This window comes from Aspergillus candidus, assembly GCF_002847045.1.
Source record: "Aspergillus candidus strain CBS 102.13 unplaced genomic scaffold BDW47scaffold_46, whole genome shotgun sequence".
Classification (NCBI taxonomy): Eukaryota; Fungi; Ascomycota; class Eurotiomycetes; order Eurotiales; family Aspergillaceae; genus Aspergillus; species Aspergillus candidus.
The window spans coordinates 70,859-86,292 of record NW_020194051.1 but is presented as its reverse complement, the minus strand read 5'-3'; the positions used below and the strand labels follow the sequence as shown (position 1 = coordinate 86,292).

At 50.9% G+C, this 15,434-nt stretch overlaps 7 protein-coding genes across 7 annotated transcripts; 5 read left to right on the top strand and 2 right to left on the bottom strand.

The window, feature by feature from the left end:
* Positions 1 to 134: 134 nt before the first annotated feature.
* On the top strand, positions 135 to 823 carry BDW47DRAFT_110377 (uncharacterized protein). The gene has a single exon (XM_024813705.1). The coding sequence runs from the start codon at positions 282 to 284 to the stop codon at positions 774 to 776; it is 495 nt and encodes a 164-aa protein (XP_024669474.1). The 5' UTR covers positions 135 to 281; the 3' UTR covers positions 777 to 823.
* A 941-nt stretch (positions 824 to 1,764) lies between these two features.
* BDW47DRAFT_110375 (putative nucleoside hydrolase) lies at positions 1,765 to 3,729 on the bottom strand. Its single transcript, XM_024813704.1, has 6 exons — positions 3,630 to 3,729; positions 3,376 to 3,479; positions 3,130 to 3,299; positions 3,033 to 3,067; positions 2,674 to 2,970; positions 1,765 to 2,574 (listed from the first exon to the last, which is right to left on the bottom strand). Exons 1-6 carry the CDS (start codon positions 3,660 to 3,662, stop codon positions 1,942 to 1,944), a joined length of 1,272 nt encoding a protein of 423 aa, XP_024669473.1. The 5' UTR covers positions 3,663 to 3,729; the 3' UTR covers positions 1,765 to 1,941.
* A 338-nt stretch (positions 3,730 to 4,067) lies between these two features.
* Positions 4,068 to 6,604, bottom strand: BDW47DRAFT_62370 (transient receptor potential ion channel family protein). The gene is made up of 2 exons (XM_024819462.1): positions 5,994 to 6,604; positions 4,068 to 5,925 (listed from the first exon to the last, which is right to left on the bottom strand). The coding sequence occupies exons 1-2, from the start codon at positions 6,352 to 6,354 to the stop codon at positions 4,205 to 4,207; spliced, it is 2,082 nt and encodes a 693-aa protein (XP_024669472.1). The 5' UTR covers positions 6,355 to 6,604; the 3' UTR covers positions 4,068 to 4,204.
* A 1,967-nt stretch (positions 6,605 to 8,571) lies between these two features.
* On the top strand, positions 8,572 to 8,989 carry BDW47DRAFT_110373 (uncharacterized protein). The gene has a single exon (XM_024813703.1). It carries the CDS (start codon positions 8,595 to 8,597, stop codon positions 8,868 to 8,870), a length of 276 nt encoding a protein of 91 aa, XP_024669471.1. The 5' UTR covers positions 8,572 to 8,594; the 3' UTR covers positions 8,871 to 8,989.
* Positions 8,990 to 10,658: 1,669 nt separating this feature from the next.
* On the top strand, positions 10,659 to 11,992 carry BDW47DRAFT_62348 (uncharacterized protein). Its single transcript, XM_024819461.1, has one exon. The coding sequence runs from the start codon at positions 10,675 to 10,677 to the stop codon at positions 11,848 to 11,850; it is 1,176 nt and encodes a 391-aa protein (XP_024669470.1). The 5' UTR covers positions 10,659 to 10,674; the 3' UTR covers positions 11,851 to 11,992.
* On the top strand, positions 11,993 to 12,447 carry BDW47DRAFT_62344 (uncharacterized protein). The gene has a single exon (XM_024819460.1). It carries the CDS (start codon positions 12,135 to 12,137, stop codon positions 12,378 to 12,380), a length of 246 nt encoding a protein of 81 aa, XP_024669469.1. The 5' UTR covers positions 11,993 to 12,134; the 3' UTR covers positions 12,381 to 12,447.
* A 437-nt stretch (positions 12,448 to 12,884) lies between these two features.
* On the top strand, positions 12,885 to 14,872 carry BDW47DRAFT_110367 (protein ERV29). The gene is made up of 5 exons (XM_024813702.1): positions 12,885 to 13,370; positions 13,489 to 13,601; positions 13,717 to 14,210; positions 14,267 to 14,331; positions 14,389 to 14,872. Exons 1-5 carry the CDS (start codon positions 13,204 to 13,206, stop codon positions 14,459 to 14,461), a joined length of 912 nt encoding a protein of 303 aa, XP_024669468.1. The 5' UTR covers positions 12,885 to 13,203; the 3' UTR covers positions 14,462 to 14,872.
* The last annotated feature ends 562 nt before the right edge of the window (positions 14,873 to 15,434 follow it).

The window sequence follows — 15,434 nt, the reverse complement described above, 5'->3', positions numbered from 1 at the left end:
CCATTGTTACTCAATATTGGACAAGGACCATAACATGAAACAATCAAAAATAGCGACATCCTTCGAGACGACCAGCGCTCCGAAGATCGTCGTCATAGGTCGCGTGTTATTTTCGTAGCTCATACACTCCCCTATACCACCTTGGGTATACTACCCAAGCACTATAGTTTGTTCCGTGGTCCGCCCCCGGACGGGGATCGGAGCACGTGCACACCTCCTCTTCCCTGAGTGGGATTTGCCCGACAAGTCCATACCGGGTATATTTGGAATCCACTGCAACTATGAATCCGTGGACGAGCATGGATCCCTGCACGGATTCCTCCCATTCAGAGTTGGAACTCCTGCACGATGGAGGACGCCTCATCCTAACGGCACCGATCGGTACACCCAACATACGTATCCCAGCTGTCCACCCATTAGTCAATTGGATCCGAGACAGGAAGAAGATAACCCACCAGAAAGATTCATCATCAGGCAAAGCCACCACGCACGCCTGCGCGGAAATCGCACACACAGCCGAGCAATTGGACGTATCGTCGGAATCACTCGATGCTTCCTTGTTGGCGCCGTGCGTAGTGTCCGGCGATGAGATCTTGGGCCATTTCCGGTGGCCGCCTTCACCGGGCGCGGTCGCCCGCTCTGAGGCTGTGCTGTTGGTACCGGAGATCTTGGCCATGCGGAGGGGGCCGGCGGATGGGAGCGCGGTGGCTGTGGTTGCCAGGATGGCGATGGTTGTGAGGAGGGTATTGGTTAGCTGCATGGTGCAGATACGATGATGTAGTTGATGGATGGACAATGTATGAACAAGTATGGAGAAACCAGGTTGAGACGTCGTGTATATTCAGATGAGGAACTCGTAATGAACAATACTTTTCTTCTTTCCACTGGCTTGAGAGCGATCATGGTCTGCGTTCTCTCTAATTTATAATGTAGACCTCACTAGAAGCAAGAGCCAGCATTCGCAAAGGCACATCCAGCCTCTCATCGACCTTCAACATTCCTCATATTCCCCATGTCACTTTAATTTCTTCACCCAAACTCGAGTCCAAACTATGACTGGGTGAATATAACATGGTGCATACCAGATAATCAGGAAGCATGATCGGATCAACTAGCCGCTATGTACACAACGCGCTCATGCATACCAGATTCGTCGCAGCGAGTATTGACCGTGTCTATGGTGTATCAAGGTATCTGGTGGTGCAGAGTTTGATGGCCTGCAGACTTGGATCTCCAACCTCGCATTGTTATGTATATCTTACGCTGGGTACTGCCATACGGCGCCTCTATGTATACTTACTTCCTATACAACGACACCTGGAGGACAGTCATCCATCCATTCAGTAATCAGAAGACCTACCCACCCACCTACCAATTTTAAAAGTAGACAAAAGAGACAATACAATTTGAATATCACATCACTACACGAAACCTAATACCGAGATATACATGCATGCACACTTCGTCCAGCTTCCTAATCTACCAAAAAACCAAGGTGACTGAATGATATAAGGTGAAACACCAAATCCCCAACCTTGATAAAACATGCCAGCCCAAGGGGTTCGCGTTTTTAGTCATTCCAGCCTGGCGACTTTGTGTTTATTGAGAAGTTCTGGGCGTGACTGTGTCTGGGTTCGTGCCCCTGAGACGGTTCAGGAATGCGGGTCTTGCTTCACGCTGCTCCTGCATAGTATTAAGTTTTACCGATCTAGTTGTTGGATGATATTGAGTGGGATTAGTAGATAATTGTCTTTCCTGCCCCTTGTTCTATCTCCTTGAATTGATGTCATAGTCTCATGTTTCCAATGTTTCTATATACTCATGATGTATGTTTATGTTTACATACAAGTTCCATCGCTGTTCCATGCAACAAGGGCATCCATCCCTTCCCTTCATATACAGACTGACATCATCATCGTCATGTCACAGTGAAGCTCAACCTCACGAAAACACCCTCTCCAACAAGACCTCCCCAAAATTCCCCTCAACAGGCGACCCATCCATCCTCCAAATACGATTCCCCGCCGACGCACTCAACCAAAGACCATGGTCACTGGAACTCTCCTCATCGCCCTCAAGACGGTGCCGATTTCTCCTATCAACGATACAAGCCCCACGCGTCCACTGCCCCGTCGTCTCAACCCGGATATCCTCCGGCGACGTCGCACTCGGCACCCACCGCTTGTCGTCCGTCGTCAGCGCGTACCACACGCAGACAGGGTCGTGCAGGCTCAGCTCGGCGTCGTCGCCTACGTGGCCCTGGTGTAGACGCTCCAGTGTGCGGAACGTATGTCCCATGAACGCTGAGACCCACTCTGCGAGCGGCGAGCCTGCGTCGACTAGCGGAGCGGTTGTTGTGCGGAACTGTCCGCGCTTCATACCGTGTTTGAGGGTGATGTCTAGCGGGAACTGCCGTAATGTGAGTTGCTTGGGCAGCGTCGCGGGGTAGTTGGGGAGGCTTTTTGGGCTCTTTGTGTGCGGCATTGTTGTGTGGGGTCGGGGGGATGTTAGGGCGTAGACTCTTGCTGCTGCGACGGCGTCGGCATAGGCGTTGAATTCGCCGACGGGGGTTACCTGGGGTGGCAGTGTTAGCATACAGCCTCTCTTGATATATTAATGTGTGGATGAGTGTGTTTGAAGGGTGTAAGGGTTCAAGGGTATCTCGCGGCTTACATTTCCAGGCTCATTCACAGTACCCCCCATAACTACAACCTCCTTGACCCGAAGGAAAGCCTCGGGGTCAGCGGAAGACGCAAGCGCCAAATTAGTCAACGGACCGACAGCCACGAGTGTCACAGTGTCGGGGTCATTCTCGCGCAGCACACGCAGGATCTCTTCATGCGCGGGGCGCTTCGAAGCGACGTATAGCGGACGGGCAGGGTCGCCCACCGGAACGGGGTCGATCTTGGAAGGATCCGCAGACGGGTCGAAGAGGTGCTCCCAGGTTTCTTTGGGGCTCAGATGGGGGTGCTATACGTAGCCATTAGTATTTCTATGTTTGTAGGAATGATTGGAATGGTTGTGTATCATACACTAGCGTGGATCCCCCCCAGTCCGTCGGTTCCGTCTGTAGATAGCCGGTCAGTACTTGGATTTAGGTAGTCAGCTAAGAGTGACGGATATACTCACGGAAGTAATCAGCCAGCATCTTCTGCTCCTCAAGGGGATCCTCTGCTCCCACCGCTACAGTGGGAGGATGGGCGCGCAGAGCGTCGAACCCCTCGGGCCTGCCCTGCTCTCGACGCCACTGCATCTCGCGCTCCAGGATGTGAAACATGGAGACGACATTGCGGAGACAGCTGAATATGATCTTGGTCAGAAACTGTATATCGAAGGGGAGAGGAGATAGTCTCGTGGCTAACTGGCCTGACTTACCTTCTCACTTCGATATTGCCAAAGGTCAGCGAGATCAACTCGATTTCGACCTCCTCAGGTTTAGCCGACAGAGCGAGGAGAAGCCCGAGGATGTCATCGATGCCCTATGATTTTACAGTCAACTTAGCATGGGTTATTCAGAGCGAAGATGTCCATTGGAGCGGTATGATATGAAAGATGAGGGGTAAGGTGGCGCACGGCGCAACTCGCAACTGATAAAATTGCGAGATTAATTGACCAAGGTTAATACATACAGGATCAGTGTCAATGATGATTTTCTTGCCCATTTTTTCTAATGTGTCTTGCGTAATTCTGATTCTAACCAAAGGTTGCACAGCAGGCAGGTACCTATTTATTGACCGTTGTTGAATTGAGAAAGCCAGTGACGAAGGGCGGGTTGATCTGGCTATGTCATCATCGGACTCCACTTCGTTTGACGTTAGTCATGGCTATTACGGACTCCGGAGGGTTAGTTAGGGACAACTCCTGAGTATGTGGGTCCCTGGCTACGACTACTTCGAAGGGTCAATTTGGATGTGGCTATGCACTGGTAAGGTCCTTGCATATACAAATCGGAGGATTGACGAACAATTAACACCACACGGTCTAGAACTAGATAATATACTAGATAAGATTAACAATCTACTAGCACGATATAACCGCCCTGTTGGCACTGTTCAAATGAGAAAATTGGTAAATTGCTCGGTCATTAATTGTCATCGAAGTCACTGTATAAAATGCCACTGCTTTACAGGATAGAAGGCGAAAAAAGAAGATAAAATGATTGAGGGAGATATCAAAAAGGAAAAAAGAAAAACACATCCACCTATCAGTGGTGGTCAAAGCCCGCCCCCTTGTGCCACGGGCTCGCGTTGTTCTGGCCACGCTGCATGGTCTGAGCCGAAAGCATCGGGCTACCCATGGGCTGTCCATTGCTGGGGATGAGCGGCACGGATAGATCGACTTGGGACACGGGAGTGTGAGGCGAGGGCTGGTCCAGGCTGTGGCGGCCGCCGAGACCGTTACCGGGGGAGAACGCATCGCCGTACATGGGGTCCTTGTGGTCGCCGCGGGCGGTGGCGCCCAGGGCGTCCAACTCGGTCGACATCGGCAGGTTGTGCGACGATTTGATGAACGAGTCGCGGTTGTCGGCCATGGGCTGGTATCGGGTGTCCGGGTTCTTGGTGAAGATGGCGAAGGCGGAGGAGACCAGGATCGCGATCAGCAGGATGAGGATGAAGACGGCGTTGACGACGAAGAACACGACGCCCATGACACCGGTCACCAGGCCCGGCTGGTTGAACACGCCCGAGAAGAAGAGGAGGAAGATGGAGTTCAGGAATCCGACCGCGCAGATCGCGATGTTGGCCACGTTGGCTTTCTTGTCCATCCACGGGCGGAGGACACTGGCCGTGATCAGCATGGCGGCTTCGATGACCACCATGGCGACGGTCTGCACGACGGGGGCCGATTGCGCGCAGGCGATGAAGATGGCTTTGATGGCGAGATAGGCAAGCGCCGGGACGATGAAGTAGTACGCAGTAGCATTGTACTGGGTGTAGAGGATGCCCCACTTGGTCAGGCAGACGGGGTTGGCATAGAGGATGAAGGCCGGGTTCTGGTGGATTTGCACGGATTGCCGAGCGAGATGGATGACCTTGAACGCCGCGACGCCCACCGTGACCACGGTCAATAGGAGCATGAAGACCGCAAGGAAGATCTCGGCCGGTGAGTCCCGGTGGGTGAACTCCCACAGGCACAGAACACACATCTGGACGAACCCAACGAGGAACAGGCGGAACAAGGTCCCCTTCGCCTTGAGGTTCCAGTCGATTTCCTGGACCTTATGAGTTGGGATTTTCCCCTTCTTTTCCAGGAGGGTATAGATACCCCGGGAAATCCCAAGGCAGATCATGACGAGAATCACAAAGGCAAAGAAGAAGATCAGACCCGTCAAGAAGATATTGGTCAATTCGATCCCGGCGCGAAATCCGACTCGCTCGATGCCAGCGACGGAGACATCATCTGCCGTCCCTTTACTTCCTGCCCTCCTCACCAGGCCGGACGACCTCTTCATGATATCGAGCGACCGCTTTTTGACGACGTGAACGGAAGTGTCTTCAAGGTTGGATAAGATCATGGATGGTTTTCCGCCCGTCGCTCGCTGGTACCAAGTGGTCAGAGTCTCCAGGAATTCGACGTGTATGATCCCCATACTCCACTGAAAGTTCTGCGTCCAGGACTCCACGATCGGTGGCATATCGACCGCCAGCATACCGAACAACGCCTGAGATTGCATGAACCCGAACAGCGTGAGGACGTTTGTCGCAATGTGAATAGCAGTCTTGGATAGACCCATGGTCGACATCACAGCCGAGACGAGCACACCCAGCCCCGAGATGACCGCGGACGACCATCCCACTCCGGTCTGGTAGACCGTTTTACCGTTGGTAAGGGATGCTTCGATACAAGAGATGCTGTCGCCCGTGTCGGTCTGGTTGATGTAGACTCGGATGGTAGCGTCCAGATCCGGCACCGAATATGCGATCCCTACGGCTATGGTTAGGACCATCCCCCACAGCTCCTGCTTGCTTTTTAAGCACAAAGAAAGGTCTTACCAGGAATATTCTTGGCCACATCCTTCGGAACATCGACGTTGGTGTCAATAGGGGGCATTTTGCCCGAGCGCAGGGGACACAGCCCGTCCATTTTCATTTCGCACGGGTCCATCTCCTTCCGCAACGCCTCGTAACCATAGGCCGTGAGGACCACCGTGGCACTCACTTTGCCGGAAATCGAGGATATCAGATCAAAGTTCAGGGATAAGGTGCTGTTGTCCGGATAGAAGATTGCTTCAAAGTGAGATGATGTGATGCCTTGGCCCTCGGAGCACAGAGCCAAGGAGTCAGACTTGATCATGTCAATAGCCATGACCAGCGGGCACAGAAAGGCCGCGATCAAGTAAGAGGACAACTGCATCTTGGCCAGTTGTCCCTAAAAGGGTTTCAATAAAAGGGTGGGAAGAATGGTGTCTGCGATGTAAAGAGTGATGCTCGCAAGCGAGGAGATCGATAATAACAGGAAGTTTCAAGCAAAATGAGAGACTAGTCCACCAGGGCTCATGAGGTTCTTGTAGCGCCAGCGACGAGATAGGACGATGATAGCTCTGTCCTGAAGTTGTACAGAGCTTTTGATAACGAGCGTGGTATTCGGGAGGGGTGGGAGGAGGCCCTCAAAGCCAACAAGCGCCGATGAAACCAAGATCAGAAGGGATTGAATGAATGTATAGGATCGGAGTGACGGAGAGACCGCAATAGATGGCGCATTGAAAATACTCAAGCCTAAATAAAATCAAATGAAAAATAGACCAAAAGGTAAAATAAAAAATAAAAAATCGAAAATAAAAAATAAATGGAAACGGTAGAAAATAAATCTAATAACAAAATTAGATAATAAAATACATGAGAATTAAAGAAGAGAATGGGCAGGACGAAAACGGGCAACGGAGAACGATGGGGGGAGAGAGAGGGAAAAAGAGCGTGGTTGGAAAGACCGAGTGTATGGACATGGATGGATGGGTCTCCTTTTCTTTTAGTTGGCCGTCCCTGGACTCTCTGGCTTGAACCAACGAACAAGGTCTTTGTGGGATTGACGGGCGACGCGAATCGCTGAGACGGACCGTGATGGGATCGTCGAAGGATTATTATTACACAGCCACCCGGATAACTCAGGAGAAGAGAGGGGAAATCTTCCCATGTCGTCGAGTATAAGCTCGCCCCCTTCCCCTCAAGTTACAAGATCCATGGAATGTAAATTAAATCAAATGCTTGCACATGATAGACTACTTACCGTCGTCCCTTCCCCCCCGCAAGAGTGTTTGGGTGTTGTGTGTCTGGAACAAATGTAGCCGGAGGATAAGAGGAAGAATAAATTATCAGCCTTACTGGCGGCCGTCACCCTCTCCATCGACATGATCGTTTTTGTTAGGTGTCTGGACGATCACTATCATCACTAAACGAAGATTGGCTCGTTGAACCCCTGGACCCAGAAGTCCTTTGGTTTTTTCTATTATTTTTGCCTCCCCCCCATAGGACGGGTCCTCGTGTTAGGCCAATATATCCCGTAGATGAAATCATGAGCATCTGCCACTGGTGTCAGTTGCCAATTCTCATATGCTCCTCCGGCTGGACCCGGCGGATGGTACCTTTTTTCTGTTCTTCTTTTCTTCTTCTCTTTGCCTTCTTTTTTTTTTTATGGGGAAGCCCTCCCAGTCTTGACATGGTAAACTAGGTGACGTAGTGGAGGCGGGTTGCCCCTTTTCACAGGCCCACCGCATCCAAAACTCAGCTGGTGAGTAAATGAAGATCATAACATGGCGCGATCCGGGGGGGCACACCATAGGCGCACATTCGCACCGTCCCTTGGCTCGAGGACCCCTGTGGGGTTACCGCAGAAATAGAAACAGAAAGCCTAGGATGTGACTGCGTCAGCATGCTGATCGAAGAAACTAACAAGTCATGACCCTTCCGCGGGTGAAGGTTATATATATGAGGCGAATACCACACCTAATCTATCAATGAATCGTTGGGAGAAGATCCTTGATCCTCCTGTTCATGACGACATCGTTTTAGATGAAAAAGCGAGCCGAAGTCGCACGCCCGTTATGTGAAGTGGAAACAAGATCTTTTTAAGCCGCAGTGGACAGCCGCTATTCCAGCCAAGGCCTGGAGGTCTTGAAGACAAAGCCAGCCATTCTGTCCGACATTTAAAAACAATGACAACTGGTCGTTCGATTGCTTGACGTTGGCCAATGTCAAGTCGACTGGGGAGACCCTGACAAGCGAGGCATGCTGCCGATGGAGAGGATAGCTAGCCTTCCCAATAGACGGTTCTTGGAGGGCTTGGAAGGCTTGGACGGGGCTCTAGAGTTCAGGGGAAGACTGGTTGTGTCGCACGGGTCAATAGTTGTCTAGGGAGTGAGACTGGAGTAATGAGGCGGAGCGCCAGCATTCTGTATACGAATGACTGTGGAACATGGAGTAAGTTTCAGATTTGAGCAGTGAACACACTCCCTTTCACTTCAATAGTTTACTTCATACTTATATGCATCACGTGGTGCATGCCTACTTATTCATAGTCACTTTCATAATTGATCATGAAGGCATCCTTTCTTTATATCTTGTTTTCTCTATTTTTCTTGTGCCCCCAAGTCATACTTTATGCACAGGGATGAGTTTAGAAGTCAACCAAGGCAGAGGACCTCACCACAGTCAGAAATAAGACAAGGTGAGGTTACATCCAAAAGACAGATGACCAAGCACGCAAACCTCGTGATATTTCAAGACATTTCATTTGTGTCGGTCGCCACCCGAATGAGTGTCAATATATTGGTGGTCATACTTGGGATAGGTGAGATGTCTTGGAATTTCATTTTGTTGTTGGGCTGTGTCTCGCTTCATAAAATGGTGCACGGAGACTGGGTAGTTACCAGTTGACTAGTTACTCAAGAGGATACCGCTTATCGTGAACTCGGGGAACGAATTTCTTCCATAACTCTAGAGTCTCGTGTCCAGATATCTATTGCTTTCCCGGGGGTTCAGCGGAGACTCCAGACTACAGAGACAGAGACGTGGCCTGTTCAACCAAGATCCCGTATTGTCAATACGGACGTGGTAACCACTGTACTCGGTGTCTTTGATCCGAATACAGAATGGATACACGCCATCATGATCCTTCCTGGTGATTCGTGTGCGCATTTGATGAAACCATCCGTCGGCCTTGTCTAGACGTCGGGAGACAGGGTTACCGCAGGATGGCATTTCCTGGAGCGAATGAACAGCTTGATCTGTTACACTTGGACCTATCTAGGCCATCCTCTCATCATAATGGGTGACCATATGATTGACAGTACGGACATTGTTTACCTTGTCCAATACAGGTTTGTATTGCGTAGGTCATAGGTCGAGGACAACAATGTCTTATCTGTCACTTAGATGCGATGGACTGGATATTCCTCCCTAGACCTGTTGCTGTTTAGCTGTGTCGCATTGGCATCTCCAGGTGAAGTAAATGTTCTGTGGTGAGCTTACTCTTCTCCTTAACCCGTAAGGGACCAAGAGAAGGGAGCGTAAAGGTATACAACAAAAGGGCATATCTTTATTCTTATACAGCCAAGATCAATCGTCGATATCTCCAAATCTGCAAGTTCGTACTTCACTGTGGTAGATCCATTCCACACCTTTGTCAATTGAACTCCTCCCCTTTTGAGGAGCGTACACCAATGATCACATTGCGCTGAGTGGAGTCTCAAGTCAGTCAGCAGTGCAAAGACCACCTTGATGAATTCACATGATCATGATATATGGAGTACTTTAATCTCAGTGGTGAGTATCGGAAATGGCGATCAAGAGCTTAGCAGTACCTTGAAGTCAACAATACTGATTCTTTACTGCAGTCAAGGTGGAAGACGTAATTACCGTGTATTGAAACATCATTTCATCCGGTGACCGGTGACTAGTTCGTAATTCGGCGCCCCCTTCATCTTCGGCCGTTGTCCTCTTCTTCCGCCGTTCTCTTCAACTCTGCTTGTCTCCTTTTCCTCCTCTTCATATCCCTCACCGTATTGCTGCAATTGTCTTCCGAACGTACGCAATTTACTCTTCCGCAACCCTAAATTCCTCCCTAACACGTCCTCATTGAGGTTGTAGATTGCGTTGATGCTCCTCGGGTGATCCGCTTTTCTCGCCTCTTACCCCGTTCTCGCACGCCTCAGTCTTACCTCGAAGCGCTACGGAACCGGAAAACCACCCCCTGCTGACGATCAACGGTTACTTCGGTCATTCCTAGGTCATCGCGATTCTGCGGAAAGCTTCACCTGCTCCGAGGGATTGATTTCGATAATTGATAATTGTTCCGGTCCATTGGAAGCTAGCCACAGCGCAACCGCAACGCAATCTGGCCTCACGGCAATTAGCTTCTCTTGGCATTTCTCTATCTTCTCCTTCAACCCGCACTTGATCTTCCCATCCTTCCCAGCTCGATGATCTAAAGTCAACTTGAAGATCTGCGAGAGGTCGCCCGCTTGGTATCTTCTCGCACATGTACTAGTTGCCTAGTTGACAGCTGTCTCTTTCCCACTCTTGACACGCGTGCGCCGGTTGCTCCAGTTCCACCGCACGGATTCGCAATCCTCTTTTTTTCACCCCTTAACCCGTCTGTATCTTGAATAACTACTGTAAGTATGACGATTTCGTCTGTTTCCCACGCCATTGGCTGACCCTGCTTTCATTAGTGTCGAAAATGATGAACCCCTACATCAGCTGGGCCCTCGTGCTCGTTGTGGCCGGTGGCCTCGGTTGGTACTACAATGGCCCGGTTCCCAAAACGAAATCCCCAATAAAACCCGCTACCGAGAAGATCGAGGCTGCAGTGAATGTGAAGAAACCGAAGCGGAAAACGAAGAAGTCGCCGGAACCCTCGCCTGCCCCCGCCTACCAGGAGGAAAAGTCCGTGTATGAGCCGCAGGTTGATGAGGCCGATGAGGAGATTGACCAGAAGGAGATGGCCAAGCGCTTTACCGCTGTCAAGAACGGAGTCACCCCTGGTGGCGGTAGCAAGTCGCAGAAGAAGAGCAAGAAGGCCGCGGCTTCCACCCGGGCCGAGAAGGGCGACAATCGCTCCGTTTCTCGTACCTCGTCCACCGGTGCGGATGCCGATGATGATCTGTCCTCCGCCGGCTCTCCCATGGTCAATGCTGCTACTTCTTCCGCCGATTACGTTTCGGATATGCTCGAGGCGCCCGCCCCCGGAGCTTCCGTCCTCCGTGTCACTGGTTCCATGGACTCCGACTCCCAGAAGAAGAAGAAGACCCAGTCCTTCAAGCAGGTCGAAACCAAGAAACAGCGCCAACAGCGTCTGAAGAACGAGGCTCGCAAGCAGCAGGTCCAGGAAGCTGAAGGAGAGAGACGCAAGCTGCTGGAGAAGCAGCTGCACTCCGCTCGTGAAGCTGAGCGTCAGGCGGCAGCCAGCTCGAAGCCGTCGGCGCCTCAGACCAATGCCTGGCAGACGAAGAGCGCGGCCAACGGCGCCAACGGCACCAACGGCACCAACGGTGTCAGCAGTGCCCCCAAGCCCGCCCGGCCTGCCTCGCTGGACCTCCTGGACACCTTTGAGCCCGGCGCTCCGTCCGCTCAGCCCGCGAAGCAGTGGAGCCAAGGGATCCCCACGGAGGAGGAGCAGATGCGCCTCCTCGGTGCTGGCGATGACCAGTGGACGACTGTCCCCAGCAAGAAGGTCAAGAAGAAGGGTGGCAAGACTGACGAGAGTGAGGCCAGCGCCACGGAGAGCCTGCCCCCCTCGTCGGCCCCTACTCCCGCCCCGGTCGAGCCCAAGGTGAAGGTGACCCCCACCTATCTCCCTGACGCTCTTCGCTCCGGGCAGAAGGGTCACCCGCTCGACTCCGACTGGGCCGCTTGAATGACATGTCTTAAATTATCTCCGCTCCCAAAGCCACACCGGCGAAAGGGGGCAGCACCTTCCATCTCCGCGGGGAACGCGCAGCTTGGACTGTACCTACTACTATCACTGGAGGATTTGGCGTTCTCGGTCATCGACTTTATCACCAGTCAACCCTGTTGGCGGGGCATCGCATTGCTGAGGTTTTCGGCGACGGACGATTCCCACCGACGGCACAGAAAACACAAAAAATATCCCTGAACAGAAAAAAGCAAGGTAGAGAGGAGTGGCATGTATTCTTTGATATGATCTTTATCATTCTATTGTTGTTCTTTTTAGGTTCCGGCTTCGTGTTTTCTTTTCTTTACCACTTCTCCGTCCTTTTCTTTTCTCAATTTCCTAATCTTTTTTTTTTTTTCTTTTTTTTTATCATTGTGGAAACCGACCGTGTTCTCCCGGTTATGTTCCGCATGACGCTGTGGACTCGTGGCCGAGTGGAATATTCAACCGGGGTTCATTGTATCTTTCTTCCGACCTGGACGGCGTCCTGATACCTCCATCTAGGCTAGTCGAGGCTCAGACGAAATTGTGGAGTATGATCTGCAAACGTTCGTATATCCACTGAGCGACAGCTGGCCTTTTTCTATTTTTGTTTCTTCACGGAGGCTATGTTCGATCGTCCAGATCAGGTTCCTGTTGTTTTGTCTCTCTGTTCCATGCGCTTTTGTTTTACTACCGGAATTATGCTTGGTTTGGGTGGGGGGAACGAAGAAGATCTGGGATCCCCCGATTGATGTGGGGGATCCGGTGTATGTATCTTAATACCATGTATATCCATCCACTGAAGAATGATTAATGCGGGTGCTTTGACAAATTCAATTCCTGTGGGGAGACTGTTTATTGGCGTAGCGATGATCCCCATTGCATCGGACTGTGGAATTCTATTGAGGTTTCTGAGGTTGATTGAAGGAGGCGCAGGGCGGCAGTCGACCATACCGCAAGGGGACTAGCGGCGAGTTCCGGTTATCGTGTCCTGAACTGGCCTGAAAGTCACGGACCACCACAGCAGGCGGAGCAGAATAACAACTTCCCTTCCACCCTGGCTCCTTTCACCTGGCCTTCTTATACTATTCTCTTCTTCTCGAATTTGACCAGCTCTCTATAGCTTTGGTCTCTTTTCTCTCTCTTGCGCTTCGTTTCTTGCTCTTCCAATCTTCCGGTTTGCCCGTTTATCGTTTGTTTTTCCTTCCGCCACTGCCGAGGATCAGGATTACCCACTATACCCGGCGTCATCCACCTCCCTTCAGCCCTCTTTTGGTTCTCTATTCTAAGTAACAGAAACCAATAAACCAGAAGACCCCAGATTATCCCGCCATGGCGCAAATCCGGGGCACTGCGGGATACAATCTCGGCCATCAGAACCCCTTCCAGGGTCCTGGGCGAGCTGATGCCATTGACGATCCGAGCCCCTTGGATGCGATCCGAGAACAGACCAGCAAGATTGAGGACTGGCTGGACACGATGTCCGACCCAATCAAGCCGTATGTTGCTCTTCCAAGAACCGGAGGTTCTTGAAGTGTCACTCCAGATCATGTTGTATGAAGGAGGCATCGACAATGGCGATTTTCCTGCTAACACCGTGTCTTCTTTGCTCCGCAGGTATCTACCAGCTTTTGGCCGATTTCTGATCGTGGTCACCTTCATTGAGGACTCATTGCGGATTCTGACCCAATGGAGTGACCAGCTCATGTACCTGCGTGACTACCGAAGCAGTAAGCCATACCCTCCTTGCTTTGCGACGAAACGGGCCTTTGCTGGTCCCGTCGCCGACCCCTAGTATACAAGCTGCCATGTCAGAAGCATGGGCTGACTCTACATCTCCTGTAGTTCCCTGGGGCGTCACGCACACCTTCCTCCTGTTCAACGTGCTTGCGATGTCGGTATGCTCAACACTGGTCATCGCCCGCAAGCACACCGAAATCGCCGTCGCCGGCCTACTGCTGGTCGTCATCACCCAGGGCCTCGGATACGGACTCATCTTTGATCTCAACTTCTTCTTCCGCAACCTCAGTGTCGTCGGCGGTCTTCTCATGGTCCTGTCCGATTCGTGGGTCCGCAAGAAGTTCGTGCCCGCGGGACTGCCTCAGCTCGACGAGAAGGACCGCAAGATGTACGTCCAGTTCGCGGGACGCGTTTTGCTGATCTTCCTCTTCGTCGGGTTCGTCTTCTCCGGCCAGTGGAGCTTGTGGCGTGTGATCGTTTGTCTGTTTGGCCTCGTCTCCTGCGTCATGGTCGTCGTTGGCTTCAAGGCTAAGTTCAGCGCCATCATGCTGGTGTTGCTGTTGAGCGTGTTCAACGTGCTCGTCAACAACTTCTGGACGGTATGTTCCATCCTCAAATGCGGGACGCGTGCGTGCAATTACTAATCCCAATGCAGCTCCACCCTCATCACCCCCAGAAGGACTTCGCCAAGTACGATTTCTTCCAGATCCTCTCCATCGTGTAAGTGACGTCATACACCCTTCTATCTGCTCCGCAACCACTAACACCGGTACACAGCGGAGGTCTGCTGCTCCTTGTCAACATGGGCCCGGGTCAACTGAGTATGGACGAGAAGAAGAAGGTCTACTAAAGAGTGGACACCGTCGAGTAAAGCACGAAGACAAAGTAAACGGAAAACAAAGAAAAAGAACGAGTTTGGTCGAACTTTATGGCTCGTGACATGATTTTTTATTTATGGGCCTAGGGCTAGTGAGACCCTTATGAATATTGAGACTTGATTGCATTTCATTTATTTCATTTTCTTTCCTTTCAACTCTCAATCCATCATCCACATCCTCGGGAAGAAGAAAAGCATATTCCGCGGTGCCCTTCATACTGGATTATATTATCTATCTATTTAGCTAGCTAGCTATCATTTAGGGAGGAACTGACAATGGATCATTTGTCGGGTTCCAGCTTGGATTGGATTAGCCGCATATCAACCAGTCAAGTATTCAATGCAGAGGTGAATCCATGCATTCATCTATCTATCCATGTGTTTTTTGTTTCATAGTGTTTTCTATATGCCCTGATCTGACAATACCTCGGGATATTCCATGTTGCAACCACTTGATCTTACATTTGGGGCGTTTCCTCCTTGCATACGTGGGTCTACACTACTTCTCCGACGCCCTTGCTCTGGACTTTTCTTCCGGTGCTATTTTCGTCATCTTATTTACCCTTCCTTGATTGTTATATATTATTGGGCAAAACAATAAGCGGTATCTGTCTACTTGCATATACACTAGATATTCCGATCGCGCATGTATTGTATGTATCTATGTATCCATCTATCTATGGTGAACAGAACCCGACTGGTGGATCCAACGTATAACTCTCTTTATTTATGTATGTAAACTTTGGCTAGATTGTGCTTCATAGATCCAGAGGATAACTATCGGTTTCGATGACCATATATTTCAAGACCTCTGTATTCATGAGTACAATGACCATGTGCCCTGCGAATGATGATGCCAGATGCTGTATGCATACTTAACTTGAGGCCTTTGCTCTAGTCACTAACTGTAGTTTGGTGGTTAGTCTGGTCAGGTGGTAGATAGGCT

What these genes read in the sequence shown, in the direction of transcription:
- BDW47DRAFT_110377 (XM_024813705.1), top strand. Translation starts at nt 282, where the DNA reads ATGAATCCGTGGACGAGCATGGATCCCTGCACGGATTCCTCCCATTCA.
- BDW47DRAFT_110375 (XM_024813704.1), bottom strand. Translation starts at nt 3,662, where the DNA reads ATGGGCAAGAAAATCATCATTGACACTGATCCT. An exon ending in TGGGGGGGATCCACGCTAGT is followed by an intron (nt 2,971 to 3,032) that starts GTATGATACACA and finishes GGCTACGTATAG; the next exon opens with CACCCCCATCTGAGCCCCAA. An exon ending in CTGTGAATGAGCCTGGAAAT is followed by an intron (nt 2,575 to 2,673) that starts GTAAGCCGCGAG and finishes CTGCCACCCCAG; the next exon opens with GTAACCCCCGTCGGCGAATT.
- BDW47DRAFT_62370 (XM_024819462.1), bottom strand. Translation starts at nt 6,354, where the DNA reads ATGCAGTTGTCCTCTTACTTGATCGCGGCCTTTCTGTGCCCGCTGGTC. An exon ending in TGTGGCCAAGAATATTCCTG is followed by an intron (nt 5,926 to 5,993) that starts GTAAGACCTTTC and finishes CCATAGCCGTAG; the next exon opens with GGATCGCATATTCGGTGCCG.
- BDW47DRAFT_110373 (XM_024813703.1), top strand. Translation starts at nt 8,595, where the DNA reads ATGCACAGGGATGAGTTTAGAAGTCAACCAAGGCAGAGGACCTCACCA.
- BDW47DRAFT_62348 (XM_024819461.1), top strand. Translation starts at nt 10,675, where the DNA reads ATGATGAACCCCTACATCAGCTGGGCCCTCGTGCTCGTTGTGGCCGGT.
- BDW47DRAFT_62344 (XM_024819460.1), top strand. Translation starts at nt 12,135, where the DNA reads ATGATCTTTATCATTCTATTGTTGTTCTTTTTAGGTTCCGGCTTCGTG.
- BDW47DRAFT_110367 (XM_024813702.1), top strand. Translation starts at nt 13,204, where the DNA reads ATGGCGCAAATCCGGGGCACTGCGGGATACAATCTCGGCCATCAGAAC. An exon ending in CCTGCGTGACTACCGAAGCA is followed by an intron (nt 13,602 to 13,716) that starts GTAAGCCATACC and finishes CATCTCCTGTAG; the next exon opens with TTCCCTGGGGCGTCACGCAC. An exon ending in TCGTCAACAACTTCTGGACG is followed by an intron (nt 14,211 to 14,266) that starts GTATGTTCCATC and finishes ATCCCAATGCAG; the next exon opens with CTCCACCCTCATCACCCCCA.